Below are 15,647 nucleotides of genomic sequence, written 5' to 3'. Positions count from 1 at the left end.
TGCTTCCCACTAGCTATCTATTTTACATTTGGTAGTGTATATGTGTCGATGCTACTCTCTCACTTCATCCCAGCTTCCCCTTCCCCCCGTCTGCCCCCACCGTGTCCTCAAGTCCGTTCTCTACATCTGCGTCTTTATTCCTGCCCTGCCACTAGGTTCATCAGTACCGTTTTTTTAGATTCCATATATGTGCGTTAGCATACAGTATTTGGTTTTCTCTTTCTGACTTACTTCACTCTGTATGACAGACTCTAGGTTCATTCACCTCACTGCAAATAACTCAATTTCGTTTCTTTTTATGGCTGAGTAATATTCCATTGTATATATGTGCCTCATCTTCTGTATCCATTCGTCTGTCGACGTAGGCACCAGTACTATTTAAGAGCTTCTCGGTGATCTGGGGTCAGCCAGGAATGAGAGCCCCTGGGCCAGACCTAGCTACTCAAAGTGTGGTCCACAGACCAGCAGTATCTGCACCACCTAGGAGCTGGTTGGAAATCCCAGAAGAGGCAGAATCTCAGCCCCTTTCCCAGACCTGCGGGTTTCAAATCTGCATTTTTACAAGGTGCCCATATTAAAGTCTGAGAATAGCTGATCCAGAGTATAGTGAGAGGGAGGGGTGTGAGTAGGACAAGGTGGGATGGGAGAGATGAGAGGAGGTCACGTGGGTTTTACTCTAAGGGCCTGGTTTTATTCCAAGTATGGCACAGGTACACATATACCACACCCCAAAACACACAGAGGCAAACAGACATATCCACACTGGGCACCAGGCCCGTTTACCTTCTCTGCTTTTCTAAAATATATTTGTATCCACCTCTGATAACTCCAGATACTCCCCTGGGGGTAGGTGGGGGCATCCCTACTCCATCTCTCTCTCTCTCTCTCTCTCTCACACACACACACACACACACACACACACACACACACCTGCCCTTAGACTCATCCCACCTAGAGGTGCCCCCTGCCTCACCCGCATCATACTGCAACTCAGAAGGACTCTGGTGGGTGAATGGGCAGTGAGAATGGGGGATTTGGAGGAAGAGGCCCCACATTCTTTCTCCTGCCCAGACAGGCAAGAGGCCTGGAGGGCACCTCAGATTCAGGGGAGAAACGATGACGTCCGCACAGGTTACAGGGAGGCAGCCAGGCTCTGTATCTTGCAGAACTAAATCCCAGGATGGTGTTTGCTCGAAACGCCAGAACTATTCCTGGATGTCAGGTGCAGTTAATGGTTGCCATGGCCACCACCCATGCTTAATGAATAGAAAAGAGTTAAAGATGCTGGATAAATGTCAGGGCCCAGGATGGATTTGCTTGGGAGCAAATCTGTTTGTGTGGGCAGAGCTGCCCAGTGAAGGTTGAAATGAGCAGTCCAAGGTAGCTGGAAACAGATACAGGAGACTCTCTCTCCCCCTTCTCAGGTTAGTGGAGTCAGAATGGCACAAAATTTCGAAAGTGTGGCTTTCTATCTGGACAGTTTCAACATAGACTCCAGGGTTGTGGGTTTGATCCTGCAACATGTTCACAGAGATTGCAGTGGGGCAGAAACTGAGCCCAGGTCCCTCACGATTTAAAAGATGTCACTTTACAAAAAACAAAACTTTTCTGGATTTTTTTTTTAATGAAGAAAGTGCCAAATTAGGGTTGAAAAAACAACCTTTTGTAAAGACGATGTCAAGAAAATGAGAAGATAAGCCACAGGCTGGGAGAAAATATCTGCCAAAGATACATGTGATAAATGGCTGTTACCCAAAATATATAAAGAACTCTTAAAAACCAACAATAAGAAAACAAAGAACCTGGTTTTAAAATGGGCCAAAGACCAAAACAGACATGTCATCAAAGAAGATATACGGATGGCAAATAAGCATATGAAAATATGCTCCACATCACATGTCTTCAGGCAAATTCAAATTAAAACAATGAGATACTACAAGTACCTATTAGAACGGCCAAAATCCAGAACGCTGACAACACCAAATGCTGGCGAGGATGTGAAGCAGCAGGAACTCTCATGCATTTCTGGTGGGAATGCAAAATGGAACAGCCACTTTGGAGGATGCTTTGGTATATGTGTACCTGTGCTGCACTTGGAGTAAAACCAGGCCCTCAGAGTAAAGCTCATCTGACCTCCTCTCATCTCTCCCGTCCCACCTTGTCCTACTCACACCCCTCCCTCTCACCGTACTCTGGATCACACACCTTGGTATTTACCCAAATACTCCTTGGTATTTATATCTACACAACAGCCTACACATGGATATTTATAGCAACTATATTCACAATTGCCAAGATCTGGAAGCAGCCAAGATGTCCTTCAGTAGGTGAGTGGATAAATAAACTGTAGCAAATCCAATGGAATATTATTCAGTGCTAAAAAAAAATGAGCTATGAAGCCATGAAAAGACATGGAGGACTCTTAAATGCGTTTTACTAAGTGAAAGAAGCTAATCTCAAAAGGCCACATACTGTGTGATTCCAACTATATGACATTCTGGGAAAGGCAAAACTACGGAGACAGTAAAAGGAACAGTGATTGCCAGGGGTTCCGTGGAGGGATGGATGAATAGGTGAAGCACAGAGGATATTTTTAAGGCGTGAAACTACTCTGTGTGATACTATCATGATGGATACATATTGTTACATGTTTGTCCAAACCCATGGAATATACAACACCAAGAATGAACCATAATGTAAACTATGGATTTGAGTGATAACCGTGTATCAATGTAAGTTCATCAGTTATAACAAAGGTACCACTCTTGTGGGGAGGCAGATAATGGGTACGCTACGCATGTGTCGGGGGAGGAGGATATGGGAAATCTCTGGACCATCCCTTCAATTTTGCTGTGAACCTAAAACTGCTCTTAAAAGTAAAGTCTATTAAAAAATAACAATAACCTTTTGAACCCCATACCTCCACCTGTTATAGTGTAAGTGTGCCATTTACACGGTGCTTACAGCAGTTAAAGAACAAATGAAGGGGTCCAGTAACGAGGAGTAGATTCCAAGTCACACAATGAATGTCCCTCAGGTCTGTCAGTGTGTCTCTGTGACCATGTGTGGCGCTGCCTTTGGGAACTGCTAGCGCCTGGGAATGTGAAGGCCAAGTCCAAAGAATGGGCTGCTCTGAGCTCACAGCCGGGGGCAGGGACTCAGGACTGTGTGATGCTCACTAGTTGAGGAAAAGTCTTGTATGGCCTCAACCTCAATCTTCTAAGAGGGAATCGCTCTCCACAAACCCTCCAAAACCCTGTCTGGACCTGTTCCCCAGCCAGGGTCTCACATACCCACAGAGGCCGAGTCGTCTGTGTGTGTGACCCTGACCACGCGTCCATCTGGCTGCAGAATGTGGCTCTCAGACTCTGGTGCTCATCAGAATCCTGGAGGAGCTTGCTAAAAAGAAGTTTCTCAGACTCTCCCTAAATCACTAAGTCATGTGGGGGGCCGATAAATGTGCTTTTTTTCCTAAGAGCCCAGGTGATTCTTATGCAGGTGGGTCCAACGTTTCCAGGCACCTCTGGAGGAAAAATGTCACCATTTACAAGCAGCAGAGATGAGGGGGCCGCAGCCTTCTCCGCAGAGCCCCTGCCATGGCCACGGCTACCTGTGTGGTCTGGATGGGCTCTCGATTCCTGCCGATGCTTGCCGAGGCAGGATTAAGATGATTTTTAGAAGCACTAAAATGATTATGGTGGCCACCCCACCCTCATAGATAATCCGATACTAAAATAATAATACTAAGCTATTACATAAGAAAGATCAACGCACTTCTGGAGTTTCTTCTGTGCTATTTTAATGATCTTTTGTAAAAGTCAAATATCGATTAATTTCCAATTCTCTTCTTTTTTCTCTCTCTCTGTACCCCTGCTTTCCTGGTACCCCAAACACATGGCTTATTCTGCATAGCTGGTTAATCCTACACCAGCGCCTGTGAAGTTCCAGGTGCCAGGCTGTGTGCCAGGCTGCAAACGGGATCTAGAACACAGAACCGGATAGAACTGCCGCCCTGGCTAGGATGGGCGGGGCTGTCGGCCCTGTGACCCAGGGCCGGCTAGGACCTGGGCTTTGGGCTAGGCTGGTGTTCCAGTTGGGCCTGCAATCAACCAGATAATTAAGCACCAGGGAAAGATTTTACCCCAAACCGAGCAGAGGGGCTGACGAAGCAAAATGCCCAACACCAGGCTCTTCAAAGTAAATCAGGCCTAGAGCTGGGTGCAGAGAAGGGCAGGTAGCACCCACAGTGCCCTGCTCTGAGCTCCACTTCCTGCACTTGGCTCTAAGGCAGGACGCTCTCGCGATGGAGCACCTCTCTCTGGGTGGATGTGGCTGGACTCTGGCTGGACCGCCGTTCCTCCGCCATCGGCAGTTACTTCTTCAGAAGGTTCAGGACGGCTTTCAGTGATTCCTCTGAAGATGCTCTTCCCTTCCTGCTCCTCTGCAAGCCCCTGCCATCTTCGAAGAGATCTTCTAAAACTATAAATCAGATTGTGTTTCTCACGTGTGTAAAGCCCTCCAAAAGCATGGACCACACGCCTTTCCAGCTTCCAGCCCTGGCCTGGAAGGGGCTCCATCGTCTGGCTCCTTCGTGGAACTGGTCTTATCCTGCCTCCCCCTCACTCACTCTGCTCCCTGCACTCCCCTTGGTTCCAGAAACACACTAAGTATTATCTTTCCCTGGGGCCTTTGCACTTGTGGTGCCCTCTTCCTAGAAAGTTCTTCCCTCAAATCTTCCCTTGAGTGGCTTCATCTTGTCACTCGGGTCACCTTCTCAGAGAGGCCTTCCCTGTCCACCCAATCTCACAATTTCCCCCCACTGCCCCCAGGTCACTCTCTCTCTCTCTGGGGTTTATTATTTTCATGGCATTTATCACTATTTGAAATTACCTCTTCCTTTTTACAGAAACCTTTGTTTTGTTCATTTATTTGTTCACTTTCGGTCTCTCCCCCACTAGCATGTAACAGCCTTGAGATCCAGAACCTACACTGTTTCATTCACTGATGAATCCGACGTGCCCAGGACACTGCTTAATGCAAAGCAGGCACCCCCGTAGACATCTGTTGAACAAGACTGAATTCAGGATGTGCACTGACAGCAGTTCAGGAACCTCAGAAGAGGATGTTTATTTCTCCTTACCTCACTCACTCCAGTGGTGCTCTTATTAGGAGCCGTGGGCCCTAATTGCTGAAACCCCAAGTGCTTCGTCTTGCTCAGAGAGACCAAGTTTAGTTCAGGGTCCTCATTATCCGTGAATTCATTATCCAAATCCCTGCACACGTGCGGTTGCACAGACAAGCCAGCAAGCTCCATCTTAATGTGAATATGTGATTCATCACCTGACCATTTATAAAGCCAGTCTCTACTCAAACACACCTCCAACCCCACCCCACCCCCGTTTAATACCCTACAATTCACGGTCTTTGCCAGGCAGCCTCTCTCTGATTGCCAGCTCTTGTCAGCATGTGACCATACAATGCAAATAGGAGGCAGAAATGATTGCAGAGTGAGATTGCGTATCTCGCAAAATGCACAGGACTTCATGAGATGGATGTGAGGGGCGCTGAAGATCTGCTGGCGTGGTGTGACATGCCAGCCATGGGCGGCCGAGAGCTTGGCAGAGGGACACTGGTTAACAATGCGAGAAGAGCAAACCGACAAGAGTGATGATGTGATAGGCGCATCCGGTGATTTGAATGTTAAAGGATTAAGAGAAGCCCTTGAGAAAATGATGACATGCTCAAATATTTTTTGCAGAAATGACCCACTTTATGATCCTGCTCTGAAAGTCAGACTTTATAATCCAGCTGGGAAAGTGAAAGATTTCATATTGGACCATCATGTGATTTTATCAGACAAAGGATGCCCCCTCCCACCCAAAATCCACATAACTTACTTTTTGGTTCACCCTAGTGCATAGTAAGAAAAGATAAGACAAAATAAACATATTCTCATAAATGATCTTTTCATTTTCAAGATAAAGCTGGAAGTACATCTTTGAACTTTATTATTTGCTATGAAATAATGGTCCCTATTTTTGAGGGAACTCCCCTAAAGGCTGTGGGTCTCAACCTTAGCTGAACAGTTAGACTCATCTGGGGAGCTCTGCAAACTCCAGATGCCCTGACTAATTAGTAAGAATCTCCAGGGATAGAACAGAGCATCGGTATTTTCCTACTGTGTCCCCAGCCCCCGTAATTCCCATTTGCAGCCCATGTTGAGAACCACCGTTTTAAGGTAACTTATGCTCTGTAATAAAGAGGATATTTAACACCAGGAAACCAAACATTCTTACAATCAGGTGGTGACTTTTGCTTTCTTAACACAAGTACGTCCAGGGCACAAACAAACTTGATGTTTGTTCTTCTTTCCTGATTTCTCAAGGCGGATTCACCACAATGGGGACTTAAAAGACCTGTATCGCTGGACCCAGAGCCCTGGTCTCCAGTGAGCCTTGGTTTTGATTCTGAGCTGGATTTCAGGGGCCTGGCATTTCAGCTGGACTCGTGGCTGAGATGAGGCCAAGCTCTGGGCACTGGTTTGGCTGTGTTTCTGGGCTGGACCAGGTTCTGGGCACTGATGCTGGGCTCGGTGGGCTGGTTAGGAGGATCCACCCTCACTGTGAGCACATGGTAACGGTCCAGAACTGCTCAGAAGTGATCCTTTGTCAGGTTGGGTGGTGCCACAGCCACCCAGTTGTGCCCAGGACGGTCAATGTGGGCTACTCACCGCCCATGGGAGGTGGATGGGGCTCCACCTGAAGACCACTGAGAGGCTCTGCCAATGGGATCTCCTCCCATCAGAGGAGGGACATCCTGGGGACAGCTGCTCCCCATTCAGGGTCTCCCTTCAGGACCGCAAACTTGAAAAGGTTGGGCCTTGGATGGCTCTCTCATTTCCCCAGGTCTTTCTGCTCTGGGTCTAGTATTTCCTGACTTGAGGCCCAAACCCGTAAAGGCAGAGCTGTCTTTAGCTGACCCAGAAAAGCTCTGTCTGGCCCTCGCCCAAACTTGGTACAGCAGGTGCTCTAGGCCTATTCCTGCTGGGGTGCGCCAGCTCCTCAGGCTGCCTGCCTGGCCCAGCCCTGTATGGGTGCACATGCACACACACACACACACACGTCTACCCATGTGTAGATATGTCCATGTGAGGGTGGCAGGGAGGAGACACGATCTCCAGCTTCCCCCTGGCTTCCTCTCCCCCCACGCCCGAAACAGAGTTCGCAAATAACATTAAGAGCTGTCCCTGTTAACCCTCTTCTTGGTGCCCAGCGCTGTGTTAGTGCCACTTAGGGGATTTTGCTAAGATCTCAGGCTCTGAGGTTAGACAGACCTTAGTTTTAGGCCTCAGTTTCCCCATCTAGAAATGGATTGACTGAATTAACACACACACACACAATACTTACCATCGCTCTAAAGCACTTGACAAATATTAACTCTTCTAATCCTCATTAAACCCCACAGGGTTTCCCAGGTGGCGCAGTGGTTGAGAGTCCGCCTGCCGATGCAGGGGACACGGGTTCGTGCCCCGGTCCGGGAAGATCCCACATGCCACGGAGCGGCTGGGCCCGTGAGCCATGGCCGCTGAGCCTGCGCATCCGGAGCCTGTGCTCCGCAACGGGAGAGGCCACAACAGTGAGAGGCCCGCGTACCGCCAAAAAAAAAAAAAAAATCCACGAGCTACATACCGTTAGTAGTCTCCGTTTACAGATAAGGAAACTGAGACACACATAAGTTAAGTAACTTGTAGCTAATACGCGGCACAGCTGGCACTCACATGCAGGCAGTCTGGCTCCAGAATCCTTACTCCTCACCCCAGCCTACGACCAGTAGGAGTGCCTGCTCCACGGGGTAGTAAGCAGTACCCAGAGATCCCTTAACCCAGTGCCTGGCCCAGAGTACATCTAAACAAACAGCAGATAATGTACCTACTTCTTGGAGAAATCCTAACATCTGCAGATTATTGATATTTTAACAGATGAGGAGACAAAGGCTCAAGCGAATGAATAACTCACCCAAGGTCGCCCAACTAGTGAGTTAGTAAGTGGTGGAATAGAGATTCGAACTCAGGCCTGAGGGCTCCAAGCTTTGCTCCTACCACTGCACCATACGACCTCTCTCCAGGTCAAATAGGTACATGCTGAAGAGGGGGCAGGCTCTGTTTTGCCAGATTGCAAGAATCTGACTTGTTTGTAAAAATTCACAGCAAAACAGCCTAATCTGCCATTTCCCAGGATCAGGCTGGGTGCCCGCAGTACTCGGATCTGAAAGGAAATACTCAGGATGGAGACTGAGCCACGGAACGTGGAAGCACCACCTTCCCTGGAGATACGGAACAAGGGCTTTAACAGTTAGAAACAAAAATGTCCTATTTTAGGGGCTCCCTCCCCACCCTGGCTTCCTCCCTTGCATGTCTGGAAGCCACTCAGGACCACATAGGTCCTTTAGGTTACCCTGATCCTAAGGAAGAGATGGAGTTGACTTTGGTCCTTGTGCAACCCAACCTCCTAGACATTCCAGAGACCTCAGTGCTGAAGGGACAGCTAGAAGGGCAGCTGAGGGACCCGGTAACGCCACCAAAATAGGCCCTCTTCCACCCACTGGCCTCCCTTCTGTCCCCCAAACTAACCAAGCTCATTCCCAACTCCAGAGCCTGTGTGCTTGCAGTGCCCTTGGCCTAGAAAGCTCTTTCCCTGGCTGTTCACACAACTGACTCTTTCTTTTTATCATGTCTGAGCTCACCTGTCCCCCTGAACCATCTTGCCGCAAATTGCCCACCATCTCCCCCACCCAATGCACAGTCACCATCACATCATCTTCTGGGCTTCCTTCAGAGCACAGTTATCTTGTTCTTTTATTGACTATATAGACTCTCTTTTCCAGTGAGAATGTAAATTCTGAGGACCAGAATCTTCTCTGTCTTGGCCACTAGTCAATTCCTGGGACTTAAAACAACTCTGGTACACTGTGGGTGTCTGATAAATTTGGGAGAAGGGTGGAAGGAAGGAAGGAAGGAAGGAGGAGAAAAAGTTTGAATCAATCAATCTTCACAGCCCAGTTCTCATATCTGCCCTACCCCAGGTACCCATCACCTGTCACCAGTGACCACTGGATCTGTCCCCCAGACCAACCACCACTGATCCTCTGAAAGCCCCGAACTACTACCCCCCCCTCCAGATGGGGACTCACTCACCCCCATCACCTCATTCACTCCCTCTCATCACCTCATACACTATTCCACTCTGCCTGAAGGCACACACCTCCTTTACTCTGATTAACTTTTAATTAACCTTCAGATCTCAGCTTAGACATGATTTTATTCAACATTCAGTTAACAAAAATCACTCTACGAAGTTATCAAGTGAGAGAATTTTTGGTGATGAGGGAAGTGCTGTTACTTTAATCTTATGCCATTCTGTATATACTGTTTGAAATTTCTAACTACATACATATATTCTTTTAATTTAACAGGAATTATCTGAATACGGGATAATGGACTGTTTCTTATTTTCCTTGTAATATTTCTCTTCTTTGAAAAAATATCCTAATAAATGTTCCTTTTAAATGTCAGTGCCACAATGACTTAATTATTACAGCTTTATTGTATGGTTTAATGTCTTAGAAGAAGCCAACTTCTTGAGTTCTTTCATTCATTCTACTATTTTTTCGCTAGCAAATTGCCTCCAGCTTCCCAAATAGACTATTCTATCACCTGGAAAAATGATAACTTTACCGTATTTTTTTTTCTATTGCGTATAACTCTTAATTTTGTTTTATTTCTTCTTGCACTGGAGCTTGTAGAATCATGGTACATCATAGAGGCAATAGTGGGTATTCATATCTCATTCTTGATTGTAATGGGACTATTTCTAGGGTTTGACCTTTGAGAAGGATTGTTGGTTTAAAGGAGGAGCCTTCCTCATAGGAAGGAAGAATCCTTCCATTGTCTGAGCCAGAGAAGAACCGTCAGCACAATCTTCCCTGCCCAGGATTTTGTCCTTCTCTGCCCAGTTTGTTGTCACCCCATAGCCAGTCTCTGTAATTACACCTCAACACTTTGGGAAATCTCTCCTGGCTCTACCTGCTGTTCCAAACCTCTTCCTGGGGTCCTGGAGTCTGTGGATTCTCACAGCCTAGCTCTTCTATGTGCTCTACTGTGGGTTCCCATCACCTCTCACCAGTCACCACTGGATCTGTCCCTCAGACCAACCTCCACTGATCCTTCTCCTGGTTTACCACGTTCCTGGTTTCTGCTCCTCTCTGCCCCAGTGCCTTAGCCTCAACTCTGCTAGGACGGTGCTTATCTCTGTATCCTAACTTCATCCTTGCAGGGTACCTGTTTTCAGCATCTCTTTTGGCTCCAGCCTCTGCAGTTCATGGGCAAGTCCAATCCCATCCTTTTTTTCTTAGATTTACTGATGTGGGGAAGTACTGATGAGAAAATGTAAGTAAAAAGAAGACCAGCAAGATCCTGATTTTATAAAACAATGTGTGTGTGGAAGCCTGGGGGTAGGGGGAGCAGTGGGGGATGTGAGGGGAGCCTGGAAGGAAACATACAGAAATGCTAAATAGTGGTTATTTCTGGGAGCTGGCAATATGCTACTTATATGAATGGCCAAGTTCACTTTTTGATGAGTGTATGACTTGTGCCAGCAGCTTCATTTTCAGTGTGGAGTCTTCCTCAGGGAAAGTCTTGATTCCCTTTCCTTTTTTTTTTTTTTTTTTTTGCGGTACGCGGGCCTCTCACTGTTGTGGCCTCTCCCGTTGCGGAGCACAGGTTCCGGACACGCAGGCTCAGCGGCCATGGCTCACGGGCCCAGCCGCTCCGTGGCATGTGGGATCTTCCCGGACTGGGGCACGAACCCGCGTCCCCTGCATCGGCAAGCGAACTCTCAACCACTGCACCACCAGTGAAGCCCTCCCTTTCCTTTTATATTGCTTTTTAAAATCTCACCATGGCACCAATGTGTCTCTTCTGGTCCTAAAATACCTACCAACACCAATGGTAGGAATAGCTATAATTTATTGAGTTCTTACCACGTGCCAGGAACTGTACTAAGTGCCTTACGTCATTACCTGATTTTAACAGAGTTCTGTGGAAACTGCTGAGTACAGCACCAGGTGCTGTAACTACTATTACAGCTTCAATTAATTCTCATGACAACCGCATGAAGTTATTATTGTTATTATCTTTATTCTGGAGAAGAAGAAGAAACTGAGGTTTGGAGAGGTCATTTTCCATAGGTTCCTCAAGTGACATAGGGCCTGGGGAGGTGGGGGCAACTGTGGCCAACTAGAGAGCTGGCACCCAGTCCAAAGCGGGGGGTTGCTGAGGCCCGGCTGCTAGGGATTGTTTTCCCATGGAAATGTGGGACAGAGAGCCCCATTTTTCAAGAGAAGCTGCAAGTCAGCATTCATGTGACATACCCTGAATTTTAAATTGCAGCAGCATATTTAATTTTTAAAAAATACAATAAAATGCTACAAGTAAAAAACAGAACAAAACAAAGACACTAAACAAACCATTCTGCAACCCAGATTCGCCATAGATGAGTATTATCTGCTTTAGAATCACCAGCTTGGAGTACGTCCTCCAGTCCCAAGAAGGCCCAAGTTCCTGTTTGCTTTCCACTTTTGCCCTCCCAGAGTTTGTGCTACTTCCCAGGACTGAAATCTCCAGGACCGTGATCAGCAAAATTTTCCTTAGCCAGAGGGTCAACGTTTTTGGCTTTGCCGTCTCTGCCACAACTACTCAGCTCTGCCATTTGGCACGAAAACCATAAACAAATGGGCATGGTTGTGTTTCAATACAATTTTATTTATAGACACTGAAAGTTGAATTTCATGTATTTTTTTACTTGTCATGAAACAGTATTCTTCTTTTGATTTTTTTCTAATCATCTACATAGGCAAAAACCAGCCTTAGCTTGTGGGCTATATAAAACAGGTGGTGGGACACTTTAGACCATTTAAAATTCGTGACTGTTTCTCCAGGAGCTACTGGTGTTTGCTGGCTCCACCTCCTAGTTTCAGGCTGCCTTAAGCCACCTTAGGTAAGGCCCATTTCACAAGCAGATGTGAGCACGTGTGTAGTTCCTTATCCCCACGTGGTTCTGACTGGTCTGTTTCAGTAGCTTTCACATTTAATCTTCAGCTGAACATTTCCTTCCTATGAAATCTTTCGTGGAGAATGTAAAACAGCTAATGATAGGTGGTCCCACAACCACCATCCTTGTCCTGCTCCGTGGCCCCTGATGCACATCATGGAAAAAGCACGGTGGATGGAAAAACCAACTGGTCCCGTTCATAGCAGTGGATGGACCGTGAAATTATCATAAAGCCATCTGGCAAAGGATCTTGCTTACAACTCTAAAATGTGTTGAAGAGAGTGCAATTCACAGTAGTGGCTATGAACTTGGCTTTGGAGTCTGGAAGACTTACCCTTGAGTGTGCCACTTATAGCTGTGTCCTTGCAGAAATCACTTACTTCAGATTTCCTCATCTGTAAAATAGGGCTCATCATACCAGGTACCTCCCCAGGCTGTCTTGAGAGCTAGAGAGGATAAAACATGTAAAGTGTTTAGAATGGCATGTGGTAGATGGTAAGTGCTTCACGTATGTGACTTATTCTGATTTGTTACCCAGCCAGCTGGAAGGCGATGGGGCTTAAAAGCAAACAGGAATCTGTGAATGAAACTCTAAAATCCAAACAAGAAAAATGAAGGCCTTCTTTCAATATTAGGGAAGGAGTTCTGAGTTTGTTTTTCTTCCAAGAATTTCCTTGAGTCTTCAAGCCTTCTCTCCAAGACCCCGCCCTCTTGGTTCTGAGTCCATTCTTTGCCTGGTAAGCAGAGAATCAGAACCAAGAGGATGGGCTCATATCATATAATTTATTGTGAAATGCCTCTGGTTTGGAGCCTGTTTATAGTATGTGTTAAATACACGGCACCCTTTAAGAGATGGAAGCAACCTAAATGTCCATTGACAGAAGAATGGATGAAGAGGATGCGAGATACACACACACACACACACACACTTACACACACAATGGAATATTACTCAGCCATAAAAAAGAATGAAATAATGCCATTTGCAGCAACATGGATGAACCTATAGATTATCATACTAAGTGAAGTAAGTTAGAAAGAGAAAGACAAATACCATATGATATCACTTATATGTGGAATCTGAGATATGACATAAGTGAACTTCCACAAAACAGAAACAGACTCACAGAACAGACTTGTGGTTGCCAGGGGTGGTGCGGGGGGCAGTATGGGAGGGATGGAGTGGGAGTTTGGGATTAGCAGATGCAAACTATTATATACAGAATGAATAAACAACAAGGTCCTAGTGTATAGCACAGGGAACTATATTCAATATCCTGTAATAAACCATAATAGAAAAGAATATGAAAAATTATGTATATATATGTATAACTGAATCATGTTGCTGTACAGCAGAAACTAACACAACATTGTAAATCAACTATGCTTCAATAAAATAAATTTTAAAAACTACATGGCACTCATTATTATGAGTTAATAATAGGCATAATAATAACGGCTACCTTCATATTGTAATGGTAAAGCCCATTCAAATATTGATTCTTCCCTTCACCAGCTGTGACAACTCTCTTTCCTCTGTGATCCTGCGTTGTCTTATCATCAAATATCAGTGTGAATAGTCCCTATCTCCTAAGGCAGTGGATGAGAGTAAATGAGAGAAGAATGTAGGTTTCAGCTCTGTGCCTAGCCCACTAGAAGCACTTAAAAAGTGCTGGCCATTATCATGAAGTCCCTAGAGCTTTGCGAAAATTATCTCATCTTCATATATGGCCTTATTTAATTCTTATAGTAACTGCTCTAAAATATAAGCCCAGCTACGTGTGAACATAAACCTTGTCCACTGTCCACGACACCACCTTTTCCCTCACTTCCAGGCCGTCTCTGCCGGCAGCGACAAGAACAATAAGGCATAATTTCATGCTGTGTTGTGGTGAGAGGTTCTGAAATTGTTTGTCATTTATGAGAACTGGCAGAGCCATTAGCTGCCCCAGAGATTGGTTAATTGGCTAGTTAACAAACACCCACAACAAGTTAAGTCAGGCTGATGTCAAAGAAAGAAAAGGAAAGAAAATGCTGACAGTTTCCCCAGGGTGCACCTGCGCAATTCTGTGCCCCCTGAAGGAGTGAGCCACACCGCAGAGCACAGCAAGCTGTGGTCCTGGGCGAGGGGAGCGGGGAAGGGGGCGGTCCTGTGTCAGATATGAGCATTATCCAATCAGGGAGAGTGGGTTACTCCAGAATCCATGCCTGGAATCCACACCAAGGAGTCAGCAGACCTTGATTGGAATTTTGGCTCTACTAGTTACCCGTATGACTTCAAGCAAAATTCTATGGCCAGCTGCCTCATCTGTAAAATGGGAAGATAAATTTATATATATATATATAATATATATATATAATATACATAAGTATATATGAATATATGTGTGTATATATATATTCCGCTTCCTTTTCCCCTTTCCCCTCACTAATTGGGAAAAAAAGAAAAAGATAAGACAAGACAGTTCTCATGATGAATCCTTATGCTTCATAGCTCTTTGCCCTTCTAAATAGATCCCAATATCATGCAAAATCTAGGAAGCAGAAAGTTTCCATCTTCGGCTTTATTTTTATTTTTTTCCTCTACCAATCTCCTTTTTGTGCCCTAAGAAAGATGCTGATGGGCCAACCGAGGCAGAGCCTGCAACACCCATCAGGCATCTTCACTGTGGGGGTGAGGATGCAGGCTGGGCCCCAGGGGCTCTTTCCACCCCTCCCCCGCCAGCTCAGGGCCACGTTTGTTTCCACAGGGGCTTTCCGAGGCGTGTGCAAGAAAATTGATCACTTCCCCGAAGATGCTGACTACGAACAGGACACGGCTGAGTATCTCCTGCGTAAGTTCCCCCTTCGCGGGTCCTCCCGGGGAGGGGTGGGCGAGGAGGGCTGCCCTGAGGTTGTCCAGCTGCCTCTGAGTTTGAGGCTCCCCAGCACCCAGCCCCAGAAATGGATACGTGCAAAGAAGCTTCAGGAAAATCTTTGCTACTAGACAGAGACATTCAGGTGGTTCTGACATCTGAATCTCTTTCATTTCAATGAAATAGAAATAGGAAAAAAAAAAAAAAAAGGGAGCTGTGTCAAAACTGAAAAGTTCTTTTTAGTCTGCTTAGGAGGAAATCTAAGGATTTTCTTCAACCTGAATACAAGTTTTCACCTTCCCCAGAGGGCTGATTTGAGGTGCTAATGGGCTAAGTGCTAATGGGTGAGGTGCTAATGGGCGAGGTCCTAAGAGGCAAGGCCTGGGAGAATAAAAGCAAACCAAGGTTCACCCCTCTTCAGTTTCAACCTCATTGGGGCAGGACCAGTGTCTCCCCCTAGATTGTCCCAAGGTCAGTAACCCGGATATGACATGGAACTGTCACAAACGCAGCACGTAGGAGGCAACAGTGTGCTGGCTTAGAGCAAGGGCTCTGGATCCTGGGTGACTCGGGCTTTTACTCCGGTGACGCCCTACTAGCTGGGCTGGACCTGGGCCAGGCTGCTTTACCTCTCATCTCTCACCTTTCTTCATAGTCAGCAATAAAGATGATAATGTCATCCATC

At 46.3% G+C, this 15,647-nt stretch overlaps 1 protein-coding gene and 1 long non-coding RNA gene across 5 annotated transcripts in view; one reads left to right on the top strand and one right to left on the bottom strand.

Annotated features, from left to right (window-relative positions):
* Positions 1-15,647, top strand: part of CACNG3 (calcium voltage-gated channel auxiliary subunit gamma 3) — an 81,815-nt gene that overhangs the window by 55,402 nt on the left and 10,766 nt on the right. For all 4 annotated transcript variants that reach the window (XM_067706363.1, XM_067706361.1, XM_067706364.1 and 1 more), the window contains one exon: positions 14,858-14,941. In XM_067706363.1, coding sequence (XP_067562464.1) covers positions 14,858-14,941 — 84 coding nt within the window. The remainder of the gene's footprint in view (positions 1-14,857; positions 14,942-15,647) is intronic.
* The window catches only part of LOC137207025 (uncharacterized), a 95,623-nt gene continuing 91,556 nt past the window's right edge, over positions 11,581-15,647 (bottom strand). Inside the window, exon 4 of the long non-coding RNA XR_010934913.1 lies at positions 11,581-12,553. This is a non-coding gene — a long non-coding RNA (uncharacterized lncRNA). The remainder of the gene's footprint in view (positions 12,554-15,647) is intronic.

The sequence above is a fragment of the Pseudorca crassidens genome, chromosome 15, assembly GCF_039906515.1.
Source record: "Pseudorca crassidens isolate mPseCra1 chromosome 15, mPseCra1.hap1, whole genome shotgun sequence".
In the NCBI taxonomy this organism is placed as follows: domain Eukaryota; kingdom Metazoa; phylum Chordata; class Mammalia; order Artiodactyla; family Delphinidae; genus Pseudorca; species Pseudorca crassidens.
The sequence above is the reverse complement of the archived record's forward strand: the minus strand, read 5'-3'. Positions and strand labels throughout refer to the sequence as shown.